Source organism: Delphinus delphis, chromosome 5 (genome assembly GCF_949987515.2).
Source record: "Delphinus delphis chromosome 5, mDelDel1.2, whole genome shotgun sequence".
Classification (NCBI taxonomy): domain Eukaryota; kingdom Metazoa; phylum Chordata; class Mammalia; order Artiodactyla; family Delphinidae; genus Delphinus; species Delphinus delphis.
The window spans coordinates 75,832,436-75,844,818 of record NC_082687.1 but is presented as its reverse complement, the minus strand read 5'-3'; the positions used below and the strand labels follow the sequence as shown (position 1 = coordinate 75,844,818).

The 12,383-nt window shown below is 38.2% G+C and overlaps 1 protein-coding gene across 1 annotated transcript in view; it reads left to right on the top strand.

The window, feature by feature from the left end:
* The window catches only part of WDR19 (WD repeat domain 19), an 84,634-nt gene that overhangs the window by 34,044 nt on the left and 38,207 nt on the right, over nt 1-12,383 (top strand). The window contains exons 15-19 of the mRNA XM_060012686.1: nt 3,203-3,352; nt 7,387-7,534; nt 7,664-7,868; nt 10,530-10,689; nt 11,117-11,227. Of these exons, the coding sequence (XP_059868669.1) occupies nt 3,203-3,352; nt 7,387-7,534; nt 7,664-7,868; nt 10,530-10,689; nt 11,117-11,227 (774 nt within the window). The remainder of the gene's footprint in view (nt 1-3,202; nt 3,353-7,386; nt 7,535-7,663; nt 7,869-10,529; nt 10,690-11,116; nt 11,228-12,383) is intronic.

Sequence of the window (12,383 nt, the reverse complement as noted above, 5' to 3'; positions counted from 1 at the left end):
CATCTCTTCTTTGTTGCCTTTTTCCTCTTCTTTTGCCTTCTTTTGGATTGTGTATTTTTTACTATTCAATTTTATCTCATTCATTGACCTTATTAGCTACAACTCTTATTTCAGTGGTTGTTTTAGGTTTTGTAGTATACATCCTTAATTTATCACAGGCTACCTTCAAGTGACATTATACCTTGTAAGGTATAGAGAATAGTATAAGTTCATTTATTAGAATAGTATGTGTCCCCTCCTACCTCTGCTGTTGCTGTCATACATTTTACTTTTGCAGGTGTCATAAACCCCATAATACACTGATATTAGTTTTGTTTAAACAATCAATTAAGAGATTTACATAATTAAAAATATCTTATATATTTCTCCATATAGTTACCATTTTTGGTGCCCTTCATTCTATTATGTGGATCCATAGTTCCAGCTGGTATCATTTTCCTTCCACTAAAGGACTTCCTTTATCACTGTTTGTAGTGCTGGTCTGCTGGTGATGAATTCTTTTGCTTTCGTGTCTGAAAACATCTTTATTTCACCTGCATTTTTGAAAACTATTTTTGCTAGATATAGAATTGTAGGTTGACAGTTTTTTCTTTCAGTACTTTAAAGATGTTGCTCCTCTGTCTTCTGGCCTGCATTATTTCTAATGAGAAATCGGTCATCTTTATCTTTGTTCCTCTGTGTGTAAGCTGTCTTTTTCCTCTGGCTTCTTTTAATACTTTATCACTGGTTTTGAGCAAGTTGATTGTGATCTGTCTGATGTAAGTTTCTTCATATTTCTTGTGCTTGAGGTTGTTGAATCCAAGGGTTTATAGTTTTAATAAAATTTGGAATATTTTCAACCATTATTTCTTCAAATATTTTTTTCTCCCTCTGTTTGCATTCCAATTTCAGAAACTCCAATTATACATATATTAAACCACTTTAAATTATCCCGCAGTTGATGCTCTTTAAATTTTTTTATTCTTTTTTTCTCAGTTTCATTTTGGATAATTTCTACTGCTGTATTTCAAGGTCACTAGCCTTTTTTTCTGTCATGTTTAATCTGCCAGTAGTTTCATCCATCGTATTTTTCATTTCAGACATGGTAGCTCACCTGCAGAAGATATATTAGAGTCTGTTTTTGTATCTTCCATGTCTCCGGTTACCTTTTTAAACATATGCCATGCAGTGATATTAACTGTTGTAGTTACATTGTCTGCTAATTCTAGTATCTGGGTCAGTTTTGATTGATCAGTTATTCTCCTTAATATGGGTTATGTTTTCCTACTTCTTTGCACTCATGGTACTTTTACCTTTTGAGGTACTGGATGTTTTTGTATTCCTAAAAATACTCTTCAGCTCTGTTCTGGGATGCAGTTAATTTGCTTGGAAACAGTTTGACCCTTTTGAGTCTGATTTTGTGATTTGTTAGGTAGATGTGAAACACTGCTTAGTCTAAAGCTGATTACTTCCCACTTTTGAGGCGAGATCTTCCTGAATACTCTACCCAATATCCCATGAATTATGTTTTCCAGTCTGGCTATTGGGAGCAGTCACTCTTCCCAGTCCTGTGTGAGTGCCAGTCACTGTTCACGCTCATCCTTTTGGATGGTTCTTTTTCCTGGCTTCAGCAGTTTTCTCATATTTATGCAGTGATTAGTTCTCTGCTGAAGACTCAAGGTAGACCCTCTGAAGATCTCCAAGGTTCTCTCTCAGTGCAGCTTTCTCCTCTCTGGTACTATACCCTACAAAGTCTAGCCACCTCCTTCCCTGCCCCCACTGGATTCTCAGCTCTATCTCCTCACCTCAGGGAATCACGCTCCACCTGCATTTTCCCTCCCTTTGCCATGGCTTGAAAACTCTCTCAAGGCGAAAGCTGGAGCATTCACAGGACTTACCTTGTTTATTTCCCATCACTCAGAGATCACTGTCCTTTGTTGCCTTATTCCAATATCTTAAAAACTGTATTTTCATGTATTTTGTCTGTTATTTTTGGTCATTTTGGGTGGGAAAGTTAAATCACGTCTGTTATTCCATCTTGGCCTGAATAGAAATCTAAGATATTATTATGTGTTTTTATTTCAATTAAAATTTTTATTTTGAGATCATCATAGATTCACATGAAGTTGTAAGAAACAATACAGAGAGATCTTAATAAACCCTTTTCCTAGTTTCCCCCAATGGTAATATTACATTGCATATCACAACCAGGGTATTGACATTAATAGTCAAGATACAGAACAATTCTGTCACTACAAGGATCCTTCATGTTGCTGTTTTATCTCCACATCCACTTTCCTCCTGCCCCCACCTCATCCTTAATCCCTGGTAACAAATAATATGGCTTTTCTGGTGTATTCCAATGATCTATGTGTCTATCCCTCCACCAATACTACAGAATCGTGATGGCTGTAGCTATAAAAAAAAGTCTTGAAATTTAATATACTAATTTTCCCACTATATTTTTTCAAAACTGTTTTAGCTATTGTAGTTCCTTTGCCGGTCCATATAAATTTTAGAATAATCTTGTCTGCGTCTACAAAAAAATCTTGTTGAGATTTTTGTTGGAATTATATTAAACTTATATATAAGTTCAGGAGAAGTAACATGTTTACTATGACACCAATCCATGAATACAGTACACCTCTCCATTTATTCAAATGTTCTTTAATTCTTTCATTAGTGTTTTTTAGTTTTCAGCGCACAAATCCTATGCATGCTTTGTTGAATTTACACCTAAGTATTTAATTTTTTTGAGTGATTGTAAATGATATATTTTTAGATTTTGATGTCTACATGTTCTTTGCTAACATATAGAACTACAATTGATTGTATCTGGTGGGTTTTGGTTTATTTTTTATTTTAAACTTAATTTTCTAATTTATCTATTAATTAACAGCAAAAATATTTAAAGTAACATGACTTGAAAGTCACTCTTAAACAATAAGGGTATTTCTTGCAAGTGGAAAATCTGAAAAATCAATTAAGCTTTAATATCACTAAGAATGTTAGAATTAATAGACTGTTTAATCACATGTGCATTTTCATTTTACTTATTTTCTTGGGTCTGTACTTGGCTCATATAGTAAATATTATTCTTAAATTCTTCCTTGATCAAAAATACGACATTTTTTTTCTTTAAGTTAGGAAATATGTTTAACATAAATGCTGAAAGTCTGTATCTTCTTGACAACCTTTTATTTCTATGACTGTATTTTTTTAGACTGGTGTCATTCAGTATTTCTACATTGAAGATTGGCAATTTGTTAATGATTATCGACATCCTGTCAGTGTGAAAAAGATTTTTCCTGACCCAAATGGGACCAGATTAGTTTTCATTGATGAAAAAAGTGATGGATATGTCTACTGTCCAGTAAGTCAAGAAAAGTTTTCAAATGCTTGTCTTTAAAAAATGCAACATATGAAGAAAAAAGTGTTTTTAAAATATATTCCATATATAAGATCATTTTCTCTTAAACCTTGCCATGGATTGTAGTACTTTGTTATCATGTTTGTGATATCATGTTTGTGATCCGTTTTCATGACTATTTACATCAAGAAAAGTTTTTCCATTATTTTGCCATTTTTCAGTGTTAAAAATCTTCAGAGAGACTTTTTAGTGGAAAGAATAGTTGTTATATTCTGCACCATTTTTAACCTTATTTACTGCACAGTATTACAGTGTATCTTCAGGTACATGAGTTTTCTCTCTAGAAATGCAGTAGCTTCAGAGGGCAGGGACTGTTCTCTGTCCTTTTTGTCCACCGCAGTTGATTTCCCTCTTCCCTTAAAGATCCTGAACATAAAGGAAAGGTATTTTTGTATTAGGTGATTGAAAACAGATGAACCCATTTTTAGACTTAGTTACTCTTACTTTTAAACATCCTTAACTTTTTTGAGAATAGATTTAGATAAAGGAGATGTTGTGTTTTTACATTATCTACTATACTTGAATTTTTCGTTTATTTTTGATATCCAGTTAATGATTTGTATGTTGCTGGTCACAGTTCACACAGCCTACAGCTGCTCTTGGACCCACCCTTAATAACTGTTCCCTAGGCATCTGTGCTTCACCACAGCGAAGACATGATTCAATGAAGACAGCTCTCCCCTCACAATACACTCTCCTAGATATAAAGACTTTCTTCTTTCCATTTCTGTCTCTCTCTTCCCCTCCTCCCTTCCTTTCTTTATCTTCCCTTCATTTTTTTTCTTTCTCTTTTCTTTCTTTGACAAATGTAACAGGTTTCCATGGGTGTCTGAATTATTTATGCCAAATTCCTAATATTCTAGTTCTTATTCAACCCATTTCTCGATCACAAAACAAATGAGGAAAAATGACCTAAATAAAAAGATGACCTTGCGTTCCCTCTACTTAATAAGGAAATTCAATCTGTAGAGATTTCCTTTCTGGAACAGGGTATACGGAGTTAAGCTGCCTTGCTTCCTATGTGGGTTCACCCCAGGTGGAGTCTGCTGTTTAGACAGGGTGCACAAGAGGGTAGCAGGGTGCAGCGGGGCATCTGACAGGACTGAGAGTGAGAAGTGGGGTCTGACGGCTCGGAGAAGGGCCAGGGGTAAGACCTGTCCCGAACAAGTTGATGCTTTTTTCTTTCTCCTTTTACAGTTCTCCTTTCCTTGATAGTTTCTGTCAAAGAGGCTAATGTGACCTCCTTCCTGGGGTTGGGATGAGGTTTCAATGAGCTGATTTTTCCAAACATATTATCAGGCATAGGGTAGCTATTTAGCAGGGGTTAGTTAAAGCTCTGCCCTCTTTACCTCTTTATCACAACTTAAAACCCTCACATTCCAGAATTTTGTCACCTGTTGCTGCTCATCCCCAATCCCTTTTCCAAGTCTAACCTGAAACTCAGCTAAGTTAAAAACAAAAACCCTGGTGAAACAAATCCGCACAAAAGAATGACTCCACGAGGGCATAGCCCCTCCCTAACCCAACATGGGGTTGGGTGTGAACTTCTTTCCAAGTTAGGGTCTCACTGGTAGGTTAGAGTTTTAGGTTGTTGGATAAGATATCCGAGGGGCGTGTGGTACCCACAGGAGCAGTCCCTCTTTTAAATAATACCCAGTCTTGCCTAGGAGTAAGGCCAGCCTGGCAGGGAAGGGAAAGGAGAGCTTGTGGTGCAGAGCCTCCCCACACCTCAGACACAAGAGGAAGCTATGCTAAGGCCCTTGGACTCTTGACCAGAGTGCTGTGCTGTTTTTGTTTGTTTTTTTTTTTTTAACACTCACCCTGTCATAGTGTGCTACTATTGCAGCTTACTTTTTCATCCAACTTCAAAGTGAGAAAAACATTGCTTCTGTGATGTACATATATGAAAGTATATAATAATTCAAACCACAACTATTCCTCTTTAAAATTCCCATATATACTCGCAATTTCTCTTCATGTGTACATTTATTCAACCTCTTTTCCCTCACTGTGTGGATGGCAAGGAAGTGACTCCTGTCATACATTAGAGTTGGGAGAGATGGCTTTTTTCTTACATGTGCCCTAATGAAAACCTTGCGCCCCATCACTCCCTATATACCCATAAAGGCTGACTTGTGATATACTGTAGGAAGTTCATAAACAGAGGCAGTAGAGTATAGTAGTTTAGTGCATGGGCAGACAGACAAACCTGGATTTGAGATTAGTAATAATGACAACTAATATTTCCATGCTGAGTATGCTGTACATATATCAGGGATTTCTTGTAATCCTTAAAGCAGCCCCAGAGATCAATACTCCTATCTTACCATTTTACAGGTGGAGAAATTAAGGCATAGAAAAGGTAAGTCACTTGTCCAAGGTCACACAGTCAGCACATGGTATCAGTGGTGTGAGACTAGGCCAGCTTCCTCCAGGGCTCTCACTTTGATTGGATTCCCAGTTTCCGCATCTATAAAATGAAAATGGTTCCAGTACCTACTTTGTAGATTGTATAAAAATTAAATGGGATAATGCACATAAAGCTTTCAGTACAGCATCTGCCACATAGTAAGCATTTAACAAATGGTTACCCCCTTTAAAACATTTCTACCATCTAGCACTGGTGTGCTCATCCTTACAAACTGACAGTCAGTATGACATAGTGGCTAGAAGCATAGACTGTGGAGCCAGACTGCCTGGTTCAAATCCTGACCCTTCAGCATATTAGCTGTGTGACTTTGGGCAGATTTCTGTGTGCCTGTTTCTTCATCTGCAAAATGGGCATAATAGAATCTGTCTTATAGAGTAAGAGATTAGAATTCAATATATTAAATTATAAACTATTAAATTATATATATACTTACATATCTTAAAGTAATTCTGTATATTAAATTCAGTAAGTATAATTTACAAAAAGTAATTTATAAGGTAAATTAAGTAAATATAAGTACAATAAGTATAATTAAATATAAGTACACTTCTTGGTAAGCAACACTATCCAATAGAAATGTAATTTGAACTACATACATAACTTTAAATTTTCTACTAGTCACATTTTTTAAAACAGGTGAAATTAATTTTAATAAGATTTTTAATTTAACCCAATATTATCATTTCAGTATGTAATCAACATAAAAATTATTAATGAGATGTTTACACTCTTTTTTTCATACTAACTCCTTGAGATCTGGTGGGTAGTTTACACTTACCCACATCCCAATTTGGACTAGACACATTTCAGTGCTTAAGAGCCACATGTGGATATTAAATAGTGGCCGTACTGTATTGTATGGCTGTATAATATTAGTTATTATTATCTATAGGAATTTTATATTTCATTCTTATTTTGAGAGGAAGATAGATTAGAGAGGAGGCAGGTGTTTCTTAGCTTCACATTGAGGATATATATAAGCCTATCTGCCTGAGGAATATGTGGAATCGGAATATGTGGACTGATTTTTTTTTTAATAGCTTATATTACTGTAACTATAGTTTATGTTTGTTGGAATTGCGCTGTAGAGAAGTTTTGGAAATAAAACATACCGAGTGTAATTTATTTAAATCTCAAATCATATACAAATTAATGTTTCTTCTCTAGTTGGAGCATTTCTGTACCCAGTACTATTGAAAATTTTCTAAGCACAAATGTGTTCATAGTTTAAATTTCCATCATCTTGAACAACTTCAACTTTTTTTCTTAACCTGAAGTTTTGTGTCCAGACTTGTAGTTTTTCCTGCAAATTCACCAAATTTTAGATAAAATCCTTGATTTTCCATATAACTACAGGTTTTTTTCAAGCCAGACCTCTAGGAACGGGAAAAGAAACTTTTCTTCCTTTATCTTGGGATGTTGCTGAGTTGAATGTGGGTTGGTAAGCTTTGCCAGCAAAGGCTGTAGACAGGCTCCTTCCTACCAAGGCAAATGATAGTGGTTTAAGTGCAAACCTGGGGCAAATCTGTAAATCCTTATTTTGTAGGTTAATGATGCTACCTATGAGATTCCAGATTTTTCACCAACCATTAAAGGTGTTCTTTGGGAAAACTGGCCAATGGATAAAGGTGTGTTTATTGCCTACGATGATGATAAGGTGTACACTTATGTCTTTCACAAGGACACTATACAAGGTACTTAATCACTTTTTTTGTACATTTACTGAGAAATACATTTCCATTGCAGTGAAATTAAAACATGCGTTTCTGATGTGTGTGCTGAGTATTAGCTTTCAGCATTAAGATGTCTGTTTTATAATATAGGATCCAAGGTCGTTTTGGCTGGTGGCACCAAAGTTCCCTTCTGTCATAAACCTTTGCTGTTATATAACGGAGAGTTGACCTGCCAGACACAGAGTGGAAAAATAAACAACATCTACCTTAGCACCCACAGCTTGCTCCACAGTTTAAAAGATGTGGAGCTTAATGATCTGAGGCAGATGCTGACGCAGACTTTAATGCTAAAGAGGTATGGTTTTAAATACTTCTCGTGGGGCCTCTCATTTGCTTTTGTGATTTTAAAGGTCAACTTCTATTAAAATAGTTAGAGGTAATAGTATTTACCTCATTTACTTCACAGGATTATTGTGAGGCTCAGATAAGATGATGGATATGAGAATGTATATAAATTCTAAGGGAAGTACTTTTGTACAACACTATCAGTGCTTTATTCCAAGAAAAGCCCTTCAGAACAAAAAGGTTTCCCATCACCCAAATAGCACAGTTATTGTGAAATTCTAATAAACGTAATTATTTCAACACTCTTAATTTCATCATAACAAAGTTTGATTTTACCTTACTTAAGATTTCCTTTTCCTGCTTTTTCCTCTCACCTCTTAGGGCCACTGTGAATTTCTTTGTGGTTCTGATTCTTCTCACCATCTCTTAAATGTTGCTCTTCCTCAGGGTCCCTTGAGCTCCTTTCTTCTCTTCTCACTCTAATTATTCTTCCAAAGTGAATCTCCTCAAAGATGGTTTCAGTACCATCTATACGAGGCTGACTCCAAAATGTGCATCCTTGACTTAAAACTCTGTTTACCACTGCCTCCCAGTCATAGGTAGTTGGGAGTCCATGAGTTCCTCAAGTTGCCTCATCATCTTCCCCAGCCTCCCCCGCTGCCCTAATCACATTGTACACATGCCCTACCACCCACCCACACCCACACACACACACACCCTCACACACACACCCTCTCACACACAAACACCCTCACACACACACACCTTCACACACACATGCTCACACACACACCCCTCACACACACACACCCTCACACACACCTTCACACACACACCCTCACACACACACGCTCACACACACACCCTCACACACACCCTCTCACATACACCCTCACATGCTCACACACACACCCTCACACACACACACACACCCTCACACACACACCCTCACACACACACACCCCTCACACACCCCCTCACATGCACACCCTCACACACACACAGCTTCACACACACGTTCACACTCACACCCTCACGCACACACATACCCTCACACACACACACACCCTCACACACACACACACCCTCACACACACACACAGACACACACCCCACACACACATACACCAGGTCCTTTTGTCCTCTGCTATTCCCCCACCTTAACTCAGGCCCTCACGTGGAGTAGTGTATAGCAGAACCACTCCTGACTGCTCTCTCTTATGGTAGCCTCATTACAATCTAATCTATTCTCTACACACTTTGGAAGATGTGAATCTGATCCTGTCATTTCCCTGGTGAAGATCTTCCAGTGACTTCCTGTTTTCTTTAGGAAGAAACCCCTGCTTCTCGGGGACCTCAGCATGACATGCTAGGTTCATGATGATTTAATACTAGCCTCATCTGTCCCCACTCCTCCACTCCTCTCTGTGCACTGACTGCTTGGATTCAGTATTTTTCATGATTTCTTGCCTTGGCACGAGCCGCTTTTTCATCCTGGGCTGCCCCTCCCTGTCTCTGTAGATAGTAACTCTTCATTCTTCACCATACAGTGGAGCGCTCTCCTCCTCCAGGAAGCCTTCCCAGAAGACCCGACCACTGACAGTCTAGGTCAGGGCCTTTCCGATGTGTTGCCTCGGAGCCAGGATCCAGTGTGCAGAGTGGTTTAGCACATGTTATCTCTTACCACTGTGTGACCTGGGCTGGATTTTTAAGGCCTCTAAGCCTCACTTTCCTCAGCTCTAAAGGAGAAATAATAATAATACATAGTGGATAGGGTCGTTAGGGTGATCCAGCGAGAGAATTTACACAAAGCACTTAGCACAAAGATTCACATATTGTAGGCACTCCGGTACCTTTGTCATACTGTGTCATAGTCATCTGTTTTCTTACCTGACTCTTCCACCTTCCCCAAGTATGACTGCCTAAAGGACAGTGATCTGCATTTGAGCCTTACGTCTTGGTTCCTGGCACATAATGGTGCTCAGTGAATGTGTGTTGGATGGAAAAATGCATCAGTGAATAGAGGGGGAGGCGTAACATATTCATCAACGTAGGGGTTCCACAAAAAGTCTCACTGACATTTATGGTTAAGTTTTATACCAGAGGTCAGCAAGCTTTTTCTGTTATGGTCCAGATGGTAAGTATTTCAGGCGTTAAGGGCCATAGGGTCTGTCACACCTACTCAGGCCAGCTGTTGCAGTGCAAGCACAGCCAAGACAGTCCGTAAAGAGCGGGCGGGTGAGTGTCTGTGTTCCACTCACACTTTATTCTCCAAAACAGGCAGCTGTGGGCCATAGTTTGCTGACCTCTGTTTTAAAGTTCCCAGTTTATAGGGATAGAGTACTAATTTTATTAGAATTATGTGAGAACAAAAATAATTTTCATCTGTGTGTGAAGTAAACCAAAAATAAATAAACAGAATTAGTTGTTGATGAGGGAAGGTGGTTATACAGAATAGATTCAGATTAATTCAAGAAATTCAAGAAAAAACATCTGCATAAAACTGGAAGAAAAGTTTATGTAGCTTTTCATAACTTGAAAATGACTAAAGATTAAGAAATGTTTCTGCAAAATTTATCTAGGGCATAACATTAAATTATATACTATCTGAAAATTGCCTAATACGGGGCAAATAGAGCTCCCTGATTAAGCTTATGTACTCAACTGCTAGGTTTTCTGATGCTTGGGAAATGTGCAAGATTCTGAATGATCATGCTGCCTGGAATGAGTTGGCCAGAGCTTGTCTACACCACATGGAAGTGGAGTTTGCAATCCGTGTTTATCGAACAATTGGAAACGTTGGCATGGTGATGTCCTTGGAACAAATAAAGGTAAACAGCATCTTATGGGAATTATCAGATTAGCATTTAAATGGTGTTTAGTCAAACATTTAAAATTTCTGCAGTTAATCTTACCTAACTCATAAACATTAATTGATAGACCACTACCACTTCCTCCTAAGTACAGTCCTTAAATAAAAAAACCCTGTATTGGGCTTCCCTGGTGGCGCAGTGGTTGAGAGTCCGCCTGCCGATGCAGGGGACACAGGTTCGTGCCCCGGTCTGGGAAGATCCCATATGCCATGGAGCGGCTGGGCCTGTGAGCCATGGCCGCTGAGCCTGCGTGTCCAGAGCCTGTGCTCTGCAACGGGAGAGGCCACAGCAGTGAGAGGCCCGCATACCGCAAAAAAAAAAAAACCCAAAACAAAACAAAAAAAACCCTTGTATTTCTTCTCATTAAAACTGCTTTTATTTGTAGGGAATAGAGGACTACAATCTTTTGGCAGGACATCTTGCCATGTTTACTAATGATTTCAACCTGGCTCAGGACCTGTACCTGGCATCCAGCTGTCCCATTGCTGCCCTGGAGGTACGGCTCTCACCTTTTGTAGAGTTAAAATCTCTCAGCAACAGATACCACATGCCTTCCCCCTCCTGGAATTCAGACTTCAGCTTTAAGAATTCCTGAGTATTCATTAACTTTAGAAATATTTTCATTCTGCATTCTGTGGAGCCATAAAAGGCATGGTATTGTAATATTACCAAATAATTTTAAAGTCAGACTGTGTCCAGAGAGGACAGATTCCGTAACTTACAAAAATGCACACAAATAAAAACAGCCACCATTTCTTTCTTTCTTTCTTTCTTCTTTATTTTATAGACAAATATGTTTATTTTAAGAGTATTTGTTTTTTTGTTTCTTTTAACATCTTTATTGGAGTATAATTGCTTTACAATGGTGTGTTAGTTTCTGCTTTATAACAAAGTGAATCAGCTATACATATACATATATCCCCATATCACCTCCCTCTTGCATCTCCCTCCCACCCTCCCTATCCCACCCCTCTAGGTGGTCACAAAGCACCGAGCTGATCTCCCTGTGCTATGCGGCTGCTTCCCACTAGCTATCTATTTTACATTTGGTAGTGTATATATGTGCATGCCACTCTCTCACTTCATGCCAGCTTACCTTTCCCTCTCCCCGTGTCCTCAAGTCCATTCTCTAGTCTGCGTCTTTATTCCTGTCCTGCCCCTAGGTTCTTCAGAACCTTTTTTTTTTTTTTAGATTCCATATATATGTGTTAGCATACGATATTCGTTTTTCTCTTTCTGACTTACTTCACTCTGTATGACAGACTCTGGGTCCATCCACCTCACTACAAATAACTCAATTTCGTTTATTTTTACTGCTGAATAATATTCCATTGTATATATGTGCTGCATCTTCTTTATCCATTCATCTGTCGATGGACACTTAGGTTGCTTCCATGTCCTGGCTATTGTAAATAGAGCTGCAATGAACATTGTGGTGCATGACTTTTTTTGAATTATGGTTTTCTCAGGGCGTATGCCCAGTAATGAGATTGCTGGGTCATATGGTAGTTCTATTTTAAGTTTTTTAAGGAACCTCCATACTGTTCTCCATAGTGGCTGTATCAATTTACATTCCCACAACAGTGCAAGAGGGTTCCCTTTTCTCCACACCCTCTCCAGCATTTATTGTTTGTAGATTTTTTGATGATGGC